This window comes from Uranotaenia lowii, chromosome 3, assembly GCF_029784155.1.
Source record: "Uranotaenia lowii strain MFRU-FL chromosome 3, ASM2978415v1, whole genome shotgun sequence".
NCBI lineage: Eukaryota > Metazoa > Arthropoda > Insecta > Diptera > Culicidae > Uranotaenia > Uranotaenia lowii.
The window spans coordinates 317,067,612-317,091,375 of record NC_073693.1 but is presented as its reverse complement, the minus strand read 5'-3'; the positions used below and the strand labels follow the sequence as shown (position 1 = coordinate 317,091,375).

Sequence of the window (23,764 nt, the reverse complement as noted above, 5' to 3'; positions counted from 1 at the left end):
AAGAAAATAATTTTTTTTGAAAAATATATGGAAAATTGCCAAACACATCAACTTAAAAGCCTGTTTTTTCGAAATAAGCTTCCATGCACTTATACCCCTTTGGCTCCAAGGGGCTCATATTGATAAGACCTTCACCATCTTTTATCAATTTCCACAATTTTATCTCACACTACTTCTCTTTTGAGAAAAACTTGGTGAACTAAGCTGCTTCTAATATGGACTTATTTATTCTTTTGCCACTGATACACGTTTTCACTGGGAGGTCAATTGTAGAAATCTTACTAAAAATTCTCACTAGCATCATGAGATTCTTTTAAAAGTAAAATCGGGTAATCAAGGTAAGGTTTGACAGATTGCCGGATTTTATCCGGATTTGCTCGGATATTCAATATATAATTTTGGAACAGTCCGGCCCGGCCCGGTTCCCAGATTTCATTGAAAAATACCTGGATTTGTTTCAGAGTTATTCACTTTTTGGTCAAAGCAAACAATAAAAAAAAACTGTTTAGTAATTTTGTTTTAATTATGCCTCAAAAACGAAATTGTTTGGTCAAGTTTTTTTTAAATTATCATTTAAAAATTATCAAGAAAAAGCCTACGATTTAAAATAATTCGATTAATTTTGATTTTTTTTTTATCGATTATTTTTGTTTTCTGATGAGTTATATCCGGGTTTTGACAAAATTTTACCGGATATTGCCCGATATTTGGTCGTCAATTTTGAAATCAAATGTCCATATTTTGTCAGTATTTTATACAAAATTGCTCGTATTTTTCCGGCCCGGATACGTGCTGATAAAGCTCTCGCAACCTTCAATTAAGGTCATTGAAAAAAAACGAGATTACCCTCTTTTAAGGCTTTCGAAACAAGTGAACACAAAAATTTTTGAAAAAAAAAAAAATTATCTTACTGATCAAAATGAGAAACTTTCTGAAAATTAAATACAGAATTATAGTTGTCATTTTCAACAGTATCTCAACAGGTTGAGGAGACTTCATCTTTCGGAATAATCTCGTAACTAGAATTCTTTGAAAAAAATATAATGTTCGAGAAATGTGTGCCAAATTGAGCAAAACAATTATGCTATTACTTTGGAAAATTGAAAAATTAAACAGCTTCCGAGTTATTTAACTTTTGATCAAAAATTAGACACTAATATAGGATGGATGGAAATGGATGTAAATTTCCTTATGCCATAAATGCAGTGCAATGGTAAACTTCGATTTTTTTTAAGAAAAAGTTTTCTTAAATGTTTCCTTTGGGTTCAATTCATCATAAGAGATAAAAAAAATAGAAATGTTTTACACTAAATGGATCAAGATCACAATTAAGCTATAACTTATGATTTTTTCCAAAAATATAGATTTTCACCTTTAAATATATTCACTTTGAGTTTTGGGTTGTTGACAATCTTTAGGAAATCTCTTTACCTAAGATTCTAAGTCTGAGAGACCATTAAATTTTAAGAATACCACTTATCTTTCAAATTTTCATGATTTTTACTAGGTGTTGAGGGTTCCTGATTGAAGGACCATAGATATGGCTTAGATTAAAGAACCTCGTTTTCATTAACTTAAACAATGTTTTGCGCTCTTCGAAAATGCTTCTAATTGATGAGTGGGATCAAGTATCAATCAAATAATTTTAAATTACACGCTTTCATAATCTGACGGTAAAGACGGCGAGTAGCCAAATTTTTCAAAAACGATATGATAGAAACAAGAAAACAGGAACAAGTCTTTCCATTCTCTTATAATGTGGGCACGTAGAAAAAACTGTTTATTTGAATGTTCCAGTTGAAGTCAATATTATGCCGACATTCATTCGTGTTCTGATGACGTAATTCCGTTTTTTTTATGGTATAAAGATATAATGTATGACAAATTCCAATAGTTAAGGATAATTAATTAAAAAATGGTTTTGGTTGACAGCTTATTCGAATATCAACTCCTTTAAAAGACTCTTATGAAACGAAATATTTTTTAAACTAAAATTTTCAAGGATGAAATTCAATGATTATCAAGATATTCATTTCATCATGAACCGTTTCTCACAGCCTTAAAACCAATCAACATATCAAAGACCCGAGTCAAACAGTCCATCAAATCACAGTTTCTTACACTTCCAAAAATAAATTTACCCGAAAATTGCTTTCACCTCAATTGAACAGTCCTCTGGGTTGGGTCATCATCATCATCAACAACCAATCAATTGTCCATTCAACCAACGCAAAGCAAAGCCCCCAAAATTACCCAACAAACACATCAGGTTGATGCAATTTATTAGGCCGGGGTAGCTTAACGATAGCAATCGAATTCTAAGCAGCCATCCCTGCAGAAAGCTGCCAGTCTTTGGCTAGTTTTTGTATCGGGACGACGATTTGCTACGGTTTCAGCTATTGCTGGTTCACAAAATTTTCAGGCCACAAAGTGACATCCCCCCAAAAGAGCACTGCTGTTGCCCCCGACAAGTGTCTCCAGCCACTTCTCTATTGCGGTCACCAAGTTCGAGCGTGCTTTTGCTTCTCTAAAAGAAAAAGATAACTATACTTGTTAACAAAACAAAAACAGAACATCAACGAATTGGAACGAGCAGCGCTCCCCCATTGAATGAATTGTGTCTGGTTTTCAATTAAACTTGAAAACCTGAACGCGTTCGAATAAGGTGCCGGTGCTGATAGGTAGGACTCATCCCCTCCGTTCGTTCGTTTTTGTTTCGAAGCTAAGAGCAAGAAAAATAGCGAAAAAAACGGGCAGCCTAGTGAAGTGAAAAGTTTTCTAACACTCTCCATCCTTACTCACTCAGAACTTTTCCGACAGGAAACAGTAGCAAAGTGCCGAGGGTGGTGGCGAAATGAAACTTTCCAAACTGAACATTTTTTGAGGAGAAGTGACCGGAACTTTTTTGTTACTAGCCTTTGAAGAAATCGTGAAAGATTGTAGGGTGTTACTGGTATAATCAATGTTTACTCAAAAAAATATGATAATAAAATTACAAGAAAAAAAAAATTGTCAAAAATGACAAAAAAAACAAAAATGAAAAAATAACAAAAATGACAAAAATGACAAAAACGACAAAAATGACAAAAATGACAAAACTGACAAAAATGACAAAAATGACAAAAATGACAAAAATGACAAAAATGACAAAAATGACAAAAATGACAAAAATGACAAAAATGACAAAAATGACAAAAATGACAAAAATGACAAAAATGACAAAAATGACAAAAATGACAAAAATGACAAAAATGACAAAAATGACAAAAATGACAAAAATTACAAAAATGACAAAAATGACAAAAATGACAAAAATGACAAAAATGACAAAAATGACAAAAATGACAAAAATGACAAAAATGACAAAAATGACAAAAATGACAAAAATGACAAAAATGACAAAAATGACAAAAATGACAAAAATGACAAAAATGACAAAAATGACAAAAATGACAAAAATGACAAAAATGACAAAAATGACAAAAATGACAAAAATGACAAAAATGACAAAAATGACAAAAATGACAAAAATGACAAAAATGACAAAAATGACAAAAATGACAAAAATGACAAAAATGACAAAAATGACAAAAATGACAAAAATGACAAAAATGACAAAAATAACAAAAATGACAAAAATGACAAAAATGACAAAAATGACAAAAATGACAAAAATGACAAAAATGACAAAAAATGACAAAAATGACAAAAATGACAAAAATGACAAAATTGACAAAAATGACAAAAATGACAAAAAATGACAAAAATGACAAAAATTACAAAAATTACAAAAATTTCAAAAATGACAAATCACTGAAATGGCAATAACAAAATCACTAAAATGGCAAATCTGGAAAAACGACAAAAAAAGACAGTCAAATTCCAACGAACAATTTAAATAAATTTTTTTTTTTTTTAATTTAAATTAAGGAAACACCCTACAACTCAAGCGAACCAAAACTTTTTGGAAACAAGTTTAAACGTTATTTTTTCCCGGCAGAATCCAAATCAGCTGTATCGATTGCTCTCGCCCAATTCGATAACCGCAATCCCGCAACCACAGTTCAATCGGACGAAAACTTGCCGGAAGCCAGTTAGAGTTTTCTCCACTCACTAGCCAAAGCAACTGCTCCCATAAAACGCCCTTTTCCCTCGATTTCCCACCCTGCCCATTTCCGGTCGTTAAAGTGTGTGTGTTTTTCAGATTGAAATTCAAACCAAAAACCCCAAAAGAGAGAACCTTCATCGACGAAAAAAGCCGGAGCTTTCAATCCCAAAATGCAGCCCATAAAATCGTTTTACTATTTTGCGAAACTGTTCGGCCTTTGTCCGTACCCCCTGGATGGGACAATTCCGGTTGGGTCTCGGTTCCACTACATCCGGTATCTGCTGCCGACCTATGTGGCCATGCTGTTCTACACCTTCTGTCTGGTGAGCATCTTCTGGCAGAGTGGCAACACCTCGGACATTTCGAATGCCGCCAATTGGATTCAGGTAAGCTGGCGTCCAACGATTGGGAGATTTTTCGGAATGACTACTCAGACTCTGAACAGTTGGTAATTTTTTTTTCGAATGCTTTGAACTGCACCCGAGAATGGTTGAGCTAATGGATGCAGCATTATATAGGAAATTTTTGTTTACTCCATAGAGTAAATTTCACCTGAAATTTTTGAGAATAAAAAAAACGATCCATTAGTGGCTTGAGCATTTTAGCTAGAAACAAGAAGGTCAATAAATCCTAAACGATTTTGACAATTTTATTTAACTTGATCAATATAAAATAAATCCTTTCAAATTTTTTTATTTCGATCATTAACCAATGCTTTTACAAAGAACGATTTAAAGTAATCGAAATGAGCACTTTTCAAGGGAAACATTTTGAAGCTTTAGAATATGCATCACACAAGACAACACAATTTACATTTTTCCGAGATACGAAGAACTTAAGAACTGGTTTAGACTAATTTGGGGGCGCTGATTTCAAAAATGCAATAATTTTTTTTCTAACAGTTTATTTTTTCAAATAACTTAAAAAAATGGGTAAAAATTAATTTAATCAATTTACGAACTTTTTGGCAAATCTGTACAAGATTCCAAAAATTTGAAAATGAAAGTTTTTAACCTTATGAGCAACTTGCTCACAAGTTGCAACAAAAGTTTTAGAGGTTTACGGGACAAGTCCCGCTTTTTTACGAAAATTTCCCACCGTCTCGCTTTTTAGTCAAATTGTCTCGCTTTTTTTCAACCAAGTTTTCAAATATATAAGTCGATTTTCTCGTAAAATCCAAACTGCACAACATACAACTATAATGCTTGCTTTTTCCGTGATCACTAATTTGGTTGGATAAAATATTCTTCAATGGAGCTATGCACTTCACATTTGAACATTTCGTTGGAATTAATAAATCTTTACATATTACGATAACCCACAAGATTTTATTTTCAATTGGTGATTAATTCTTCCAGAATGCGTTCATGTCTATCATGTGTAATAATATAGTTCATTATTTTGTCAAGCTCCATTTAATTATGTGACAGGTCATTTGACTTCTGCTTTTTTCCAATTCGAAACTATTATCAATAAACTAATCAGTTTTCCGAAGCATTTTCTATATTTCAAATAATGTTTTAAAATATGGCCTTGATTAAATCCTAGATTAACTCTTCAGAACCTCAATCAAGTCTTAGGAAAGAATTTGTCTAAAAAAGTGTCGGAAAGCTTTCTGAAATTACTATTTCAGCTGCATAGCTATATTTGTAGCTTTTCCGTAAGTGAAAAAAATACGAAAACAAACTGATTCTGGGTTATACTAGTGATACACTGCTAAATATTGATCCACTGACTCTAATTTGCATAAAAATTATATAAATAGAATAAACAAATAATAAACATAAAAAACAACAGGAACTCTTCAAACCTAAAAATACAAGGTTTTAAACGTTCAATAAAAAAAACACTAAATAACTACATACGTAAGAGTCAAAAAGATACATGCTTATCTTTTGTATAACATCCAAGTTTATTAATTTGTTGTGGATAAAAGCTGTATTGTTCATCCAAGCATTTGTATTGTCTTGACATACAACAGCAAATATATTAAAACAATTCAGCATTTAACATTCATTTTAATGTTTTTTGTGGGTTTCAATCAAAATTATTTTAACATATTTATGCCATTCTCAATTCTTTTTGTTAGCGATGCAGCTGACGGAAAGTATTGAAAAGCTTAAAATTTGTTCGATGTTAACTTCTGGGTTTAAAATCAGGGAAAGCAGGTGTTTTACCAACTGAACTGTGTTGTCGATTTATAAAATTTTATAATCAACGGAAAACACAAAACTTTTATCACCCATACAAACATTTCATTACTTTCTTTAAGGGGGGAGTAGGGTCTAACGGGTAAAAAAACACCATTTTCACGATTTTTTTCAAGCTATCGTTCAAACAAATGTATTCAATTTTTTTGCATTATACAGAGGATTGTTAAAAGAACATTTAGTAATTTTTTCGTAGAAAAATATTGAAAAATGAGCCGGTGACGGAGCACTTTCGAGGATGCCTTTTAGAAAACAGGATTTGCGGTGGACACTGTATCTCAGCACAGAATCATCTGAAGTCAAAAAATCAGAGCACAATATTTTTAATAGATGTTTTTCTGGACCCCAACTGTTTTATTTAACTTAAATTTTTTTTATGAAGTTTATATGGCTGTTTGAAGTAAAAACTACGATTTTTTATGAAAAAAACCGCCATTTTTATATCTGTAAAATCTCCCTAAAGTAAAAAAAAAAGAAAATCGTTGAGGTTTGGTATTTTATATGTAGAAAATATGTTCCAAATTTGAAAAGAATCGGTGAAGTAGTTTTCAAATGACGATGTCCACTGACTTTAAAAATGTGCTTTCGAGAAAACGCCTTTGAAGTTTCTGGTCTAAAAATGATGCAGTATTAGATTAGAGGAGATAAAGGCCTATAATTTGTACAGTTTTGCTTCCATTGACTTGAAAATTTGACACAACATTCTTGAAATGTTTTACAATAAGAAAATAAAAAAAAATAAAAAAACGATTTTTTAAAAGTGTTAGACCCTTCTCCCCCCTTAACATATTTTTAAATGTCTAACTTTTTTCGGGTGTATCTCACCTTTTTTCTCAAAATGTCCTGCAACCATCTGGCAAGCCTAGTTTTAATCAAAATGAAAAATTTGAAACTGAAAACCGTTATAATAACCAGACTTTTCAATCTTAAGTTAGGATTTGCTATCCTGAAAACCGATACTTTTGATAAATTCGAACAATCATCAATGAGTTACAAGTGTGACAAAACTAATATTTTTTTTAAACAAAAAAAACACAAAATAAATTGGATTAAAACCTCAAAGTTGAGTGAAATGACTTCTTATGAAAATAACGAATTTGAAAAATGTTTTGTGTTTGATAATTGTATTCCTTAAGTTTTTAATATTTAAAATTTCCGTTTTTGTGGTGTGCAATAGTGATTTCATTTTTTTCATATTATATAAATATCTTACAATATTTGAATTTTAAGCTCTGAAACTCTGAGACTGTACTAATTTTATTGTCTAAGTACTTCTATTTTTTATTCTAATATTGTCAAATTTTTTAAATTAAATTTTAGAAGAAAAATATTTCTGATGTTACTGTAGAATCCATCAAAGCTACAAAACAAACTTTGGTATAAGCATCGAATACCTAGTGATCATCATCACTTGACTCTAACTTTGCCCCTCATTGAAAAAAAAATTTACACTTGTAATTTTTTTTTTGCCTCAATCTATCGAATTGGTTTTTTTAACTTACATCATTTAGGGTTAAAAATGATTTTTCCAATCATTTGTTTCAGTTGAGTAAAAAAATATAACAATCTTTTATGATTGGTCTGTGTTTATCAATTTTTTTATGTTAAATTTTCAACAATTTCGTACTGGTTGAAATGTAGAATGAAATTTCATGACGTTCTAGTGTTGAACATTTCTTAAATGCCAAACTTAAAAACCATTAAAAAAAAACTGAAATTCTCCAAGAATTTCTGACGTTTATTTCAAATCAATCTTTTATAAGGAAGCTATTGGATAATAATATGAAAGGTTTAATATGAAAGACATCCTGCTTAAATTTTCATTTTGACAAAATGAAACAAAACAGGATTGAAGACATTAAAAAAGTATCTCTAAAAAGCGTTTGCCTAAATGAAAACTATATACCGTTTAAGAAAGAATATCTGAGATAGAAAGGGCAAAATCCTTTCACTAAACTGTTTTTTGGTCTTTTTATTTATGATTTTTTCAATGATAATTTACTTCATTTCACACAAAACTGAAAATACCAATAATATGTCTCTGTCCATTTCCTACTTACACAGGCATATGAATTGTTGCTTCAAAATTGGTTTACCTGAAAAGAGAAAAATATTTATTAGTTAAAATCGATTCGAAAGAAAATAAATAGCAGAAAGAGTAAAATGTATAAAATGAACATTTTTGTTTCCATGATCAGTACTGGCAACTGATTTTTTCTATGATATTTTGCTCATTTTATATATCTGTAGCTTAAATGAAATAAAACCTTTAAAAAACCTTATTTTTGTTGCTGGTTTTCTATTCATTTTTTAGTTCATTAACAAAAGTCCCCTTTTGAAATTAAATCGTGACATTTGGAAATTGATCCTCAAATCTTTAAAGGAAAAAAGGAAATTACTTTCATTTTGGTATTTAAAATCATTGATTTTGCACGAGAGTTTGGTTGATGTAGCTTATTCGATTAGAACATAGGATATGTTATTCAAGAAGGCATTCAGTCAAATAAACACACTTAATTCTTAAATATTTTTATTTTATATTTCTTTATAATAGAGATTTTCATCATACAGCTGGTTTATATCTATATATGCTCAAATCAAATAAGCTTTATCTAAAAATTCCTGAACAAATTCTAAAATATTTAATCAAACTTTAAAAACTTAAAGTGAGAGGTCAAAAATTTACGGATCCAATCTGATTCTTGCAAACTCGTTAAAAATTTAAGATTTAAGTTTGAAATCTGATTTTTGAAAAAAAGGTAAAATATAAATGATGTTATTGAATGCATAGAGAAAATAAGAATTTCCCTGAAGATTTTGGAGTTGCTGATTGCATGCTTTTTTATCAGCAAATATTTTTCAAAATTGATCGATTTCATGATTCAACACCTGTAGAATATTTTTTTCAAATTAAAAGCAGATTTTTGCTTAAAACAAAATTCCAAACGAATTTTGTGTAGTCTGTAACCTTTTGCGGTTTAAGTTCCTTATCAAAGCTTTTAGTTATTTTGATATTTTTAATTATTATTGTACAACTAATTTACGAGCTGAATCTCTGTTTGAATTTTGAACATTAATATTGAATTAAAATTTAGATTCTGCCTTCAAGATTTGATTTTTGAATCTTCTTCAAAATTTTATTTAAATTTCTGAATAACTATTACAGATCAGAAATTAAAATATGAGCTAAGATGCGAAATATGTTTAAGAGCCCCCAGTCAAGATTCTGAAATTTTTAAATGTTGAGGGTTTCAAGAAGGATTCATTATTTCAATTATCTGATTTGTCAATCTGAGTTCAAATATAAGTTTTAAATGAAAAATCTGGTTCTGAGTTTTAAACTTCAGATCGCCATTTCGAAGCATTGTTATGTTTGAATTCTGCAAAAGAACTAAGTTCTAGAACTTTGAATCTGAATATAAAGAAAAACTTAGGGTGGTTTCAATTTTAATTTTGTCATGTTCGGAAAATAATTATCTTAACACATTGTGAAGCAAATATTTAAGAGGTAGGTAACTCAATTTTTTTAGTACTCGCAAGTGTGTTCTTTTTGCATTGCTCATATGTTTTAAGCTTAAGAATATAACTTTTTATTACAAAACTTTACACAATATTTATGGTAACTCAAACACACTTAATTTTAAGTATTTGGTTCACTGGTTTCTGAAATATTTGGCATCTCCCCTCTTAGATTTCTTCGCGGACCTTAATGTTTTGTTTTGATAACGCATATATGTGTGTACGAGTGTATTGGATGAAAATCTGAATTTAAGCCATAATTTCAAAACATTTTTATAACCTTTTTTTCTAATCGTGACCCGATTTTAAAATTAAGTAATTCAAGTAATTGAAAGGCTTAGAGGCAACCTTCGTACAAAAAATCAATCACTGGCCTTCGGTTAACTGGAATATTTTTTTTTAAATTGAACTATGAAAGAAAACTATGGAACACTTATAAGTAAAATAAAATTTGGAATTGTCCCTAAATTTTGATTATAATATAAACACAGTGGAACACCGTATATTACTTTTGCTTAGCAATCGTAGATTAATATTTTTTAATAAATCAGAGACAGTTTATATATTTTAACTTTGTATAAAAGCAAATCTATATCAACACATTAAAAGAATCTATCTCCATATATAGTGAATCGAGAAAAACGCGTTTAAAAAAAACATCATATTTCAAATTGCTAATAAAAAATCACTTAAAATTTTAGATTTTTTTGAAGGAAAAACGTTTTTTAGAAGCATACCCTATATGTTAGAATACAGGAATATCAATTCTTATAAAAAAACAACACGCTATCTTTGATAGAACCTAGCTCTTGTTATATTTTTTCTCCCTTATTTTTTCACCCTTTGCTATTTTCTCATTTCTAGCTTCAGTTTTAAGCTCGCGTTTATTTGCAACTATGTTTTTATGTTGAATAAAATGTCAAATCTTTATCAACACTTAAAAAGGATCGATTTCCATGTATGCCGATTCGAGAAAAACGCGTTTGTAAAAAATACAACCTATTTTAAATCGCTTATTAAAAATCACTTGGAAGTTTTGCTTTTTATGAAAGACAAATGATATTAAGAAGCATCCTCTATATGATAGAATACAGGAACATGAAAAAACAATGCACTATCGTAGATAGAACCACGTAATATTTTGTCTAACCTGTTTATATACCCTCTCATTATTTTCTAATTTTTAGCTTTAGTAATAAGCTTGCGTTCATTTGCAACTATGTTTTTATGTTGAAAAATTTATTTATTTAAAAAAGAGTCAAATTGATTATTTTGAGTTTGTTTGCAGAGTAGTAGCGAAAAATTGTTCCGGAGTAAAGGGCGTAAATCAATATGATGGCAATTCTGGTTAAAGAATGTTTTAAGATTCTTTACTCAAATTGAGTTTTCAATGTAACGGAATATTATTTTTTCAAAAGGGGTTTACCGTTAAGTAGTGCAAATGTTGGCCTATCATGAGGTACAGAAAATAGTTTTTGTTAACTTTTGAAGATAGATCCTTTTCACGTGTTGGTACAGATATGAAAAAAATAACTGCACTTTGATTTGTGTACCAAAAACAAAATTCGCAAAAAATTAGCCGAATCTGCTCGATGAGAAAAATAGTGATTGAAATTGGTAGTGAAATCACAATTAGATTTACGTCATCTCGAATTAGAAGAATTGGAATAAAGATATGAATCCTCTTATCGAACTATTTAACAAATTAAATACATCAATTTACATTTTATTTCCATTTCAGTTTGTACCGAACTCGTTTGCCTATCTGTTTGCCCTGGTATTCGCCATTCGGAACCGTACAACCTCCAGCGAAATACTGGCAACACTGACAATGTGCGACGAAAAACTACGTACTCTATTCGGGATATCCTACACGATGCCAAACATCAAAATGAAACGTGTCTCCATATTGGTTTGCATTGGTAAGATGTTATCCATACGGTAAGATGTTTGGTGATGAAATTTTCTAATCATTCGAGCTAAAAGAAACTTGATGACACGTGCAGAACTAGCCAATTGAAGTCAATTTGTGATAATTTTCTGCTGTTATCTGCTTCCGAAGAAATCCTGAAAGGCAAACCGGTTTCATCTCTATCGATGTATAAAATAATACAATCCACCATACCATTTTGTCCAAGCGATCAATTTTAATATTCAGTAAGACCAATAGAGAGCAGAAGAGGAAAAAAAGTGAATCGAAATCCCCATTCCAAACCATTTGACAGAGTGATTTATGATAGTGTTTTTCCGGTCGATTTCGAAGCAGCCACAGCACACGGGTATCATTTTCTCGATTGGGAATTTCAATTTGCTGCTCTCTCTCGAAACGAGATACCGGATAAACGGTGTGCTGCAAATTGAAATGCTTTTTAACCACTAACAAACCACCATAATAATAGGAGCAGCAACAGCAGCACATCGATTGCAACATCGCCACTCAATAATTTTCTTCACAATTTTCCATTTTCCTATTTTGGCTCACCGGACCTCTCCTCTTCTCAATTGGCGTCAACTGAACAATGGCTGCTTTCGATTTGAAATTGGAATTTTCACCATCATCAACATCGGCATCACCGCGATTGGCAACCGAAAACAAAAAAAAAAAACCATCGTCAATAGTTACCATCACCTGTGGAGGAGCAATGAGTGGCTTGAATTATATGATTGGCGTTAATTTGAGTCGCATTTGGACGCTTTTTTATTGGCTGTCGTTCTGCATGCCCAAGGTAGGTGGAAATATTTCAGTGCTTTTGATTGAACACTTGGGAATCTTGAATAGGATTTGCTTTGCTTTGAGTTTTGTAAAACATTGCACAATGGGGAAAAGTGTATGAACCGCGAAGAGATTCAATACCTTCTCTGCTCAAGAATCTATGAAAATATACTTTCCTTTAGTTTAAATATCTGGAAACGAACGGAGATATAATGCCTTTTAACCCCTGATACCCTATATTTTGTAAACAATCCAGAAAAACACTGATGTGGACTAGAAAACGAGAAAAAAATAAATTTTGAGATATCGCACGCTTCGTAAAAAGGAGTTATGGATGATTTCACCTTTGATTTCCCTATATTTTAAAATTAATTTTGATGAAAGTAAGTTCGGACTATCTTATGTGATTTTTCCAAGAAATCAAATAAAGGCTTCTTGAACAACCGCACGCACCCTCTATTCCCCTACATTATTCGTTTAATTCATAAAAAAGCATGTTTGGGTTTATATTTTTTCTTCCAAATGCAACTTAACTTGTGTGATTTTTTTTCAATTAGTCTCAATGATTCAAGCCGGAACATCGTTTTTTCTAAATTAATTGAAAAATATTGGGAAATGGAGTGTAAAACAGCCCCAACTTCATTTTTCGTTGTGTTCGGTGGCTCAAACAGTTTTCATTTGATTCTTAAAAAAAATCACATAAGAAAGGTCTGTTTTTGTTAAACATTTTGCAGTCCAAATCAGTGTTTTGTTTTAATTGATAACAAAATATAGGGGAATTAGAAATTAAAAAGGGACTATATCTCCGTTGAAACTACGTTCAATCGATTTCTTCGCAATTCATACACTCAACTTCAACAACAAACTTCTTCACCTACCTATCATCACGCAACACGCAGTATTATGAGGGTTTTTTCATGAACAACCCAAAATAAGCTGTAAGCAAATTAATATTCATGACATGAACTTAAAACTTGACAAAAACAGACAATAAAGGAACACTTTAAAAGCAAAACGTTTATGAGGAACAAATCGATTTCAATTTATTTCTTTTAAATCAAAATAACATCCAAAATATCATGGACGCTTCCTGAAAGCCAAGAAAAAAACTTCCTATTCAGACCTTGAGTCTCAATTTGACACTTATCGCTTTAAACCGCTTTATCTCGCTTGATTTGAAACCGATTTCTATAAAATTCAATGTTTTGGGCATCTTGTGATATAACTCAAATATGTTTTTCAGACATTATTCACCTACAACACTTCAGTTTTCCGTTATTCAAAGTCTTCGCAAAACATGCATCAGAAAAAGAATGTAGATCAGCTACGGAATGCTTTAAAAAAAATTCGCTTAGTGTCCAAGAAAGCTTAAAAAGGTTAAAAGTTGAACGTTGCACATAAGAATAAATTTTTGTGAATTTGTAAGATCATGATCACAAAAAATGTAAAAAAAGTTCTGTAAAACCGTACTTTTAAACCAATAAACCGTCATATTTGTTTGAGTCATATCAGATAATTTTTGAAAAGAGGATTGAAAAGTTCACATTATTTGACTTAAGTTTTGCAGCGCCAATGTAATTTCACCAGTATGACATTTCCTTTCTGATAGAAAATGTAGCGTGAACATACTCAAATTCCAGTGCTTAGTTGAATTTAAGTGCAGGAATATCTGAGAAATTTTTAGATTGTCAAAAAGGTTAAAAAACAACTTCCTTTGAAAATTCGTCAAGAATTCCGTGTTTTTTTATTTTGAAAATCTAAAGATGCAAAAATGTTTTTCAAAGATTATCTGGTGCGACTTAATCAATTTTGACGGTTCATTGATTTAAAAGTAACGTTTTAGAACCACTTTTTTACATTTTTCTTGTGATGATCTTAGAAATTGAAAAAAAAATCTTATGGAAAACATATAGCTCCCTATTTAAGTTTTCCTAGAAATCAAGTGATTTTTTAAAGGATTGCATAGCTGATCTCCAGTGTTTTTCCCGTAGCATGTTTTTTTCGGATTTTTTTTCTTAGACTTTAATTAAAGGAAAACTGAAGTGTTGTTGGCGAATAAGGTCTGAGGAACTATTAATTTAAACTATAAACAAGAAAGATATATTGGTTTTAGTCAGGAGTGTTAAATTGACATTCCAGGGACCATGGTGGGTAAAAATTTCAGGGACAGATGAGGGTTAAATAACATAACAAAATCCATAACAATAACAATTCCATGTATAAATGATGTCAGATCGAATATAATCGAAACGAAAAAATGTATTTCCAAATATTTTGTGTAATCCGAGGTTTCACTAATCCAAGGTGGTCCTTTCCCCAGACTACCTCGGATATGCAGCGTTTTACTGATATTATGATGCATCAATCAATCAAGGATTGGGATCCACACTGGATCTTGGTTAAGATATACAACGCTTTAGAGAAAAACTACACTCAAAAAAATTAAGAAATTTTAATGGAAAATCTTATTTATGACAGCATTTTAAAATAATGTTCAAGTAATTGATATTGAATATTTTAATTTATTCAACGAACTTCCACCTACTTTCGAAAGTTTTTTTTTAGAAATCAAAAACTGCCTGAAAAAAAAACTATTTTTTTGTACTTTTGAAATATTCCACCAATTTATTCAAATCAAGCTTCAAAATTTGCACCTTGAAAAAATCGAGATAACCATCTAGAACGAATCTTTGACTGTCAAACATCATATGCTATTTTAATCATAATTTTATTTCGCTAATTTCTTATGTTTTGATCTCGTTGGAAAAATCCTGCAAACTGAGTCTTATATTTTTTTGGAGCCAAAGGGGTATAAGTGCAGCATAGACTGCCCCAAATTTGTATGGGAAATTTAAAACCTGTAAAATGTTATACGCTGCAGGCTAAAATTGGTCCTGGGCCTATTACAAGATCTCATGCCAAATTTGGGCCAGATCGGACCACGGGAAGGGGTCGCTCAACCAGCCTGAAGTTTGTATGGGATTTTGAGACATTTTGTTCGAGAGGAACATGAAGAACCAGTTTTTCGTCAATAACTTTTGTCTTCCTCGGCCGATTTCTTTCAAAAACGGGTTTTCTTAAAGCCTAAATTATGACAAATATTTCATCTGAAGGTTGCATTTCAATTAAAGTTAAGATAAAAAAGTTATTAAGCTTCAAAAATTGGTTAACTTTTTTAAGGGTGATATTCATCACTTTTTTAATGAGGCGAATAAAGTCCGACCAGAACACTCAATGTGAAATGCATGCCGTTTCGTCAAATAATGACCGATTTTAACCATTGTTGTTGCGCTCGATTGCACTTTTTAATGTTTTTCTAATATTTGAGTTTGGATGATATTCACTTGATAGTTCGGAAAGAAGTAAGGGCGGAAAAATGCTTGACAATTGCATAACCACAGGGGCTTAGGAACATGACTGGACGATTTGTGATGTCAATAAAAAAACAGTTTTTCATCAATAACTTTGGTTCCCGTCGGTCGATTTCTTCCGAAAATAATGTTTCTAAAAGCCTAAATTATGAAAAATATTTCATCCGAAGACTGCATTTCGATAAGAGTTTAGAAAAAAAAGTAATGAGGCTTCAAAAATAGGCTAACTTTCTACGGTGGTATTCATTACTGTTAATGAGGCGTCAATGTGTTCGACCGGCCCAACTCATCAACAGTGATGAATACCATCCTTTAAGAAAAACCGTTTTTGAAAGAAATTGGCCAATGGAAACCAAAATTATTGATGAAAAACAGGTTTTTCGTGTTTCTTCCGAGCAAAATGTCTCAAAATGCCATACAAACTTCAGTCTCGTTGAGCGACCCCTTGCCGTAATTCGATCTGTCCCAAATTTGGCATGAGATCTTGTACTAGGACTAGAATCAATTTTAACCTAAAGCGCATAATATTGCACAGGTTTTAAATTTCCCACACAAATTTGGGGCAGTCTATTGTACATATATCCGCCTTTGGGCGGGGCTTATGTTTCATCTTTTCTACCTAACTCAGAATCTTTTTTTTCTCAAAAAATCTATTCAGAATTGTTGTTATTCTCAGAACCAACCGCCAACATTTTTTTTAGATCGAAAAACACATGGACCTACGCTTTATGATGCCAATGAAATGATAATTTTTCGAAAAAAGGTCCTTTTATATTTTTCTCACGTTTTTATTATATTAGCTGTAGCTTTCTTTTGATACAGAATGAAAGTTAATATTGTTAATAGATTTCAACAAAGTATTTTATTCGGTTTAGAGTGAATTGTGTTTAAGTTTGAATTTTCTTTTTTTTTAATGTACGCATTACGTTTCAAAGCAATTTATTTGAAACTCTGTTACCGTGCATGCTTCGAAAAGAAGCAATTGCTACGATGTTGTGTATAATTTGAACTTTGTTAATTACTCTATGAATAAAAAAAAAGATTTTGAATAACTTCACGTGTCAATCTCATTATTTTTTGTAATAAAAAACACTCTAAACATCTTTTAATTTAAATTTATCTTTTAATTGGCATCAAAAATCGTCCAGTCTTGTTCCTAAGCCCCTGTGGTTATGCAATTGTCAAGCATTTTTCCGCCCTTACTTCTTTCCGAACTATCAAGTGAATATCATCCAAATTCATATATCAGAAAAACATTAAAAAGTGCAATCGAGCGCAACAACAATGGTTAAAATCGGTCATTATTTGACGAAACGGCATGCATTTCACATTGCACAATGGGGAAAAAAGTGTACAAACCGCGAAGAAATTCAATATCTTTCGTGCTACATGACCCAAATCTATGAAAATATACTTTTCTTTTGTAAAAATTTTCGGAGAATCGATTGGACATAGTTTCAAACGCCGCACAAGCATACGAACGGAGATATAGTGCCTTTTTAACCCCTTATTCCCCTATATTTTGTAAACATTCCAGAAAAACACTGATTCGAACCAGAGAATTTTGAATGAAAACAGACCTATCGTGTGTAATTTTTTCTGAGGAATCGAATGAAGGCTGTTTTGGCCTCCGCACGCTTCAGAAAATGGAGTTATGGCTTTTTTTACCCTCATTTCCCCTATATTTTTCAATTATTTCAGAAAAAAGCTTATTCGAACTTGAAACTTTTGAACCAAATGGGTTGTATTTTGTGTGATTTTTTCCGATAAATCGAATGAATGCTGTTTGAGCCCCCGCACGCTTTGGAAAATGGAGTTATGGCTGTTTTACCCTAAATTCCCCTCAATTTTTCAAATTGTTAAGAAAAAGCATGTTCGGACTTGAAAATTTTGAATCTTTTGGGACGTATCTTGTGTAATTTTTTCCGAGGAATCCAATAAAGGCTGTTTGAGCCACCGCACGCTTCGGAAAATGAAGTTATGGCTGTTTTTACCCTCAATTCCCCTACATTTTTCAATGATTTAAGAAAAAAGCATGTTCGGACTTGAAAAATTTGAACCAAATGGAATGAATCCTATGTGATTTTTTCCGAGGAATCCAACGAAGCCTATTTGAGCCACCGCACGAATTAGGAACAGGAGTTATGGCTGTTTTACCCTAAATTGCCCAACATTTTTGAAATAGCTCAGAAAAAGCATGTTGAGACCAGATAATTATGAACCAAAAGTAAAGTAACTGGTAAAGTTTTTTTCGAGGAATCGAATGAAGGCTGTTTGAGCCGCCGCACGCTTCGGAAAATGATGTTATGGCTGTTTTACCTTCAATTCCCCTACATTTTCAAATTGTTAAGAAAAAGCATGTTCGGACTTGAAAATTTTGAATCTTTTGGGACGTATCTTGTGTGATTTTTTCCGAGGAATCCAATGGAGCCTGTTTGAGCCACCGCACGCGTTGGAAAATGGAGTTATGGCTGTTTTTACCCTCAATTCCCCTACAGTTTTCAATGGTTTAAGAAAAAATCATGTTCGGACTTTAAAATTTTGAACCAAATGGGTTGTATCTTATGTAATTTTTTCCAAGGAATCCAACGAAGCCTATTTGAGCCACCGCACGGATTGAAAACAGAAGTTATGGCTGTTTTACCCTCAATTTCCCTACATTTTTTCAAATAGCTCAGAAAAATCATGTTCGGACTTGAAAATTTTGAACCAAATGGAACGTATCATGTGTTATTTTTTTTTCGGAGAATGCAACGAAGCCTATTTGACACACCGCACACATCGGAAACAGGAGTTATGGCTGTTTAACCCTCAATTCCCTTTCATTTTTTCAAAAAGTTCAGAAAAACCATGATCGGACTTGAAAATTTTGAGCTAAACGAGACTTATCTTATGCAATTTTTTCCGAGGAATCCAATGGAGCCTGTTTAAGCCACCGCACGCTTTGAAATAGTGAGTTATGGCTGTTTTTACCCTCGAATCCCCTACATTTTTCTGAAATCATTGAAAAATGTAGGGGAATCGAGGGTAAAAACAGCCAGAACTCACTATTTCAAAGCGTGCGGTGGCTCAAACAGGCTTCATTGGATTCCTCGGAAAAAATTGCATAAGATAAGTCTCGTTTAGCTCAAAATTTTCAATTCCGATCATGGTTTTTTTGAACTTTTTGAAAAAATGAAAGGGAATTGAGGGTTAAACAGCCATAACTCCTGTTTCCGATGTGTGCGGTGTGTCAAATAGGCTTCGTTGCATTCCCCGAAAAAAATCACACATGATACGTTCCATTTGGTTCAAAATTTTCGAGTCCGAACATGCTTTTTCTGAGCTATTTGAAAAATGTAGGGAAATTGAGGGTAAAACAGCCATAACTTCTGTTTCTAATCCGTGCGGTGGCTCAAATAGGCTTCGTTGGATTCCTTGGAAAAAATTACATAAGATACAACCCATTTGGTTCAAAATTTTAAAGTCCGAACATGATTTTTTCTTAAACCATTGAAAACTGTAGGGGAATTGAGGGTAAAAACAGCCATAACTTCATTTTCCGAAGCGTGCGGTGGCTCAAACAGCCTTTATTGGATTCCTCGGAAAAAATTACACAAGATACGTCCCAAAAGATTCAAAATTTTCAAGTCCGAACATGCTTTTTCTTAACAATTTGAAAATGTAGGGGAATTGAAGGTAAAACAGCCATAACTTCATTTTCCGAAGCGTGCGGCGGCTCAAACAGCCTTCATTCGATTCCTCGAAAAAAACTTCACCAGTTACTTTACTTTTGGTTCATAATTATCTGGTCTTAACATGCTTTTTCTGAGCTATTTCAAAAATGTTGGGCAATTTAGGGTAAAACAGCCATAACTCCTGTTCCTAATCCGTGCGGTGGCTCAAATAGGCTTCGTTGGATTCCTCGGAAAAAATCACATAGGATTCATTCCATTTGGTTCAAATTTTTCAAGTCCGAACATGCTTTTTTCTTAAATCATTGAAAAATGTAGGGGAATTGAGGGTAAAAACAGCCATAACTTCATTTTCCGAAGCGTGCGGTGGCTCAAACAGCCTTTATTGGATTCCTCGGAAAAAATTACACAAGATACGTCCCAAAAGATTCAAAATTTTCAAGTCCGAACATGCTTTTTCTTAACAATTTGAAAAATTGAGGGGAATTTAGGGTAAAACAGCCATAACTCCATTTTCCAAAGCGTGCGGGGGCTCAAACAGCATTCATTCGATTTCTCGGAAAAATCACACAAAATACAACCCATTTGGTTCAAAATTTTTAAGTTCGAATAAGCTTTTTTCTGAAATTAATGAAAAATATAGGGGAATTGAGGGTAAAAACAGCCATAACTCCATTTTCTGAAGCGTGCGGAGGCCAAAACAGCCTTCATTCGATTCCTCAGAAAAAATTACACACGATAGGTCTGTTTTCATTCAAAATTCTCTGGTTCGAATCAGTTTTTTTTCGGAATGTTTACAAAATATAGGGGAATAAGGGGTTAAAAAGGCACTATATCTCCGTTCGTAAGCTTGTGCGGCGTTTGAAACTATGTCCAATCGATTCTCCGGAAATTTTTACAAAAGAAAAGTATATTTTCATAGATTTGGTTCATGTAGCACGAAAGATATTGAATTTCTTCGCGGTTTGTACACTTTTTTCCCCATTGTGCATTGAGTGTTCTGGTCGGACTTTATTCGCCTTATTAAAAAAGTGATGAATATCACCCTTAAAAAAGTTAACCAATTTTTGAAGCTTAATAACTTTTTTATCTTAACTTTAATTGAAATGCAACCTTCAGATGAAATATTTGTCATAATTTAGGCTTTAAGAAAACCCGTTTTTGAAAGAAATCGGACGAGGAAGACAAAAATTATTGACGAAAAACTGGTTTTTCATGTTCCTCTCGAACAAAATGTCTCAAAATCCCATACAAACTTCAGGCTCGTTCAGCGACCCCTTCCCGTGGTCCGATCTGGCCCAAATTTGGCATGAGATCTTGTACTAGGCCCAGGACCAATTTTGGCCTGCAGCGTATAACTTTTTCAAAAGTCGGGTCATTTGGGGCAGTCTAGTGCAGCACTTGTACCCTTTTGCCACCAAGAAATTTACTTACCCCTTTGCCACCAACCCAAATGTCATTTCCAGTAAGAAGTGTACTTTTCATCGAGACGAAAAAAATTTGCATCTGAAAAGTAAATCATGATTGAAAATTAACCATCAACAGTTCAACAAGTTAATCATTTCATTGCATTTTGTGATAATTCTAGTGAGCAAAATAATATCAAATTTTGTATTTTGTCTATTCTAGCCCCAATGAATGAATTCCAAATTTCTGATTTCTCCTCATAATCATATGGAGTGTGCCACAAATTTCGTGCTAGTCGTAAATGTACTATTAAATATTTACTCATAATGAGCGGAAATCCATTTTCAATGTCCAATTTTTCATAAAAAGGCACAGGAAACATGCAATGATTGAAAATTCATAGAAAAATACCATTCAGGAGTTATTTTTATAATTAATATGATGAAAAATTGTTGTTTGGAGAGAATTACTGTAACTGACAAGACAAGGTTGATTTTAAGACATGAAATCTCTCAATTAGCTGTACCAGAGTACATTTCCCATCATAACAGTAAAAAAAAAGAATATATTAATAAATTATTCGACTTTCACTTTATTAAATCCCTATATTTTCTGGATAATATCAACAAGACAAAATCACCTGAAACTGGAAATTTGTTGGTGACAAAGGGGTATAGGTGAATTTATTTGAAGTCAAAGGGGTATAAGCGCAAAAATCAAAAATCATGTGTCATCTCAATTTACGTCAAATAGACATTATTTTACTCAAAAATGATGTCAAATGATTTGTTTTTATTTTAAAGATCAAACACATTGAAAAATTTCATAAAAAATATCTATGGAATTTATTGGAACATAACGAACTCAAGGTGCTTTTTTCTTGAAATCAGCTTTAATGCACTTATAGCCCTTTGGCTCCAAGAGCCTCATATGATGGATGGAGCAATCTAAACTAGATACACATAACAAAACTCACAGCTACCAAAACTATTAACCCACTCAAACTGAGATGAGAATAAAATCTTGATGAACTCGTAAACAGGTTTTATAGCTGACCATAAGAAAAATATATGGTTTCCTAAACCTAAATTTGATGATGAAAGACATCTGTAGGTAAAAAAATGCATGATATTTTGTGAAGAATCTGTAATTCAACTTAGAATACCACAAAAAATCCTGTACATTAACGCACATCAGAAATTTAAACAGAACAAATGCGAAAATGCCAAAATGAAAACTAAACAAATGATATTTTTATCTGTTCTGTTATTTGTTAGAAATTGTAGTTTTTGTTTAAAAACGCTATTTTTATAAAAAAAATAATAATTTCTCTTTGGCTTTTATCTAGGTCACAAAAGTTTAACTATAAAACGTTACAAGTTACAGTAAAAGTTATAGTAAAAAATATCATTAAACCAATAAATTGGAATACAATGTACAAAATCACAAAATCAAGCGACTTTGGCGTAGTGTTTAGAATTCAAGTCATCTACACCAAGGTTAATGAGATCAAATCCATGCCATCAATTCTCATGGCAAACGCAGTACACATTTCGTGATTTGGTGGTATTTGCATTTGTAAGATGCTATCCATCATAACTTCGAAAGATGTACACTTTGAGTTTTGGAAGGAAGAACTTTTCTAAGAAACATGAAGTTTCGCTGATATCCTTGGTGCGTGTGTGTTTTTTTGTTTTTTTTAGCCTTGAATGCAATAAAATTGAAAACATACATTGAGAATTATCGAAAATATAGTAATTCAGATAATATCAAAAAATATATATTAAAAAGAGGTTTGATAAAATCACAAACGAGAGAATGTCCACACTTTCACGGTATAGTTTTTGTGCTCTTGATTGGATATTGTACTAAATTGTCAAATTTTTCATGAAATACTTAAATCTTCATTTATTTCCCTCTTCGGATATTTGGAAACGTTAGAACGAAGGGTGTCAAAAAAGTATTTTGATATTTGTTCCGAACTTAAGTTTTTGAGAGTTTGATGTCAAAGGTTTTAAGTCATTTAATAAAAAACATTGTTAAAAACTGTAAAATGATTTGATTTAGATTCACTTTGGTTTAAAAGTCCTGTTAATTGACCGAGTTAAATTTGATAGTTCCGGCCACTTGAAAAAAATTGCAACCATTGCATAAGGTAACAAAATTCATATTTTCCGGAGGTGTAAAAAAAAAAGCTTATCTTGACTAATTTGGGGCGCTGAATCCAAATAAAATATGCAGTTTTTTTTGTATCAACTTTTGTTTTCGTGAATTCTATTCAAAATATCTAGAATTTGATTTTGAAACTTTGTACATATTTTTGTAACAAAGTACAACACTTGAAAGATTTTGAATATTTCAATTTAAGGATCTTTTTTTCTAAAGATCGCGAAACTATATGGATTTTGATATACAGAAAAAGGGTTTCTCAAAATATTTTTCCAATACTAGAAATCCATATGTTTTGACGAAAATTAAAAGAAGATTAAGACTAAATTGAATCTCAGAATGAAATAATGGCTTTGACACCAAATCCAGTCCCCGTTTAATTTTGGAAACATTCGATTTTTGCAAGATTCGATTTTAGCCACATCCGAGTTTTTCACATATACCAAAAACGAACGGTTTTTTGTCTTATAGTTTTCGCTATAATAGGACAAATATAGGTAAGACAAACACCAATAAATCGTTTTTTTGTTCTTTTATGTTCATCACCATACAACGGCAAAAACAAAATTTGGAAAGTGACAAAAAATATGAAA

The 23,764-nt window shown here is 31.9% G+C and overlaps 1 protein-coding gene across 1 annotated transcript in view; it reads left to right on the top strand.

Moving 5' to 3' along the window:
• Positions 1 to 4,278: 4,278 nt before the first annotated feature.
• LOC129756871 (gustatory and pheromone receptor 32a-like) overlaps positions 4,279 to 23,764 on the top strand; it is a 36,274-nt gene continuing 16,788 nt past the window's right edge. Inside the window, exons 1-3 of the mRNA XM_055753919.1 lie at positions 4,279 to 4,494; positions 11,579 to 11,759; positions 12,457 to 12,563. Of these exons, the coding sequence (XP_055609894.1) occupies positions 4,279 to 4,494; positions 11,579 to 11,759; positions 12,457 to 12,563 (504 nt within the window). The remainder of the gene's footprint in view (positions 4,495 to 11,578; positions 11,760 to 12,456; positions 12,564 to 23,764) is intronic.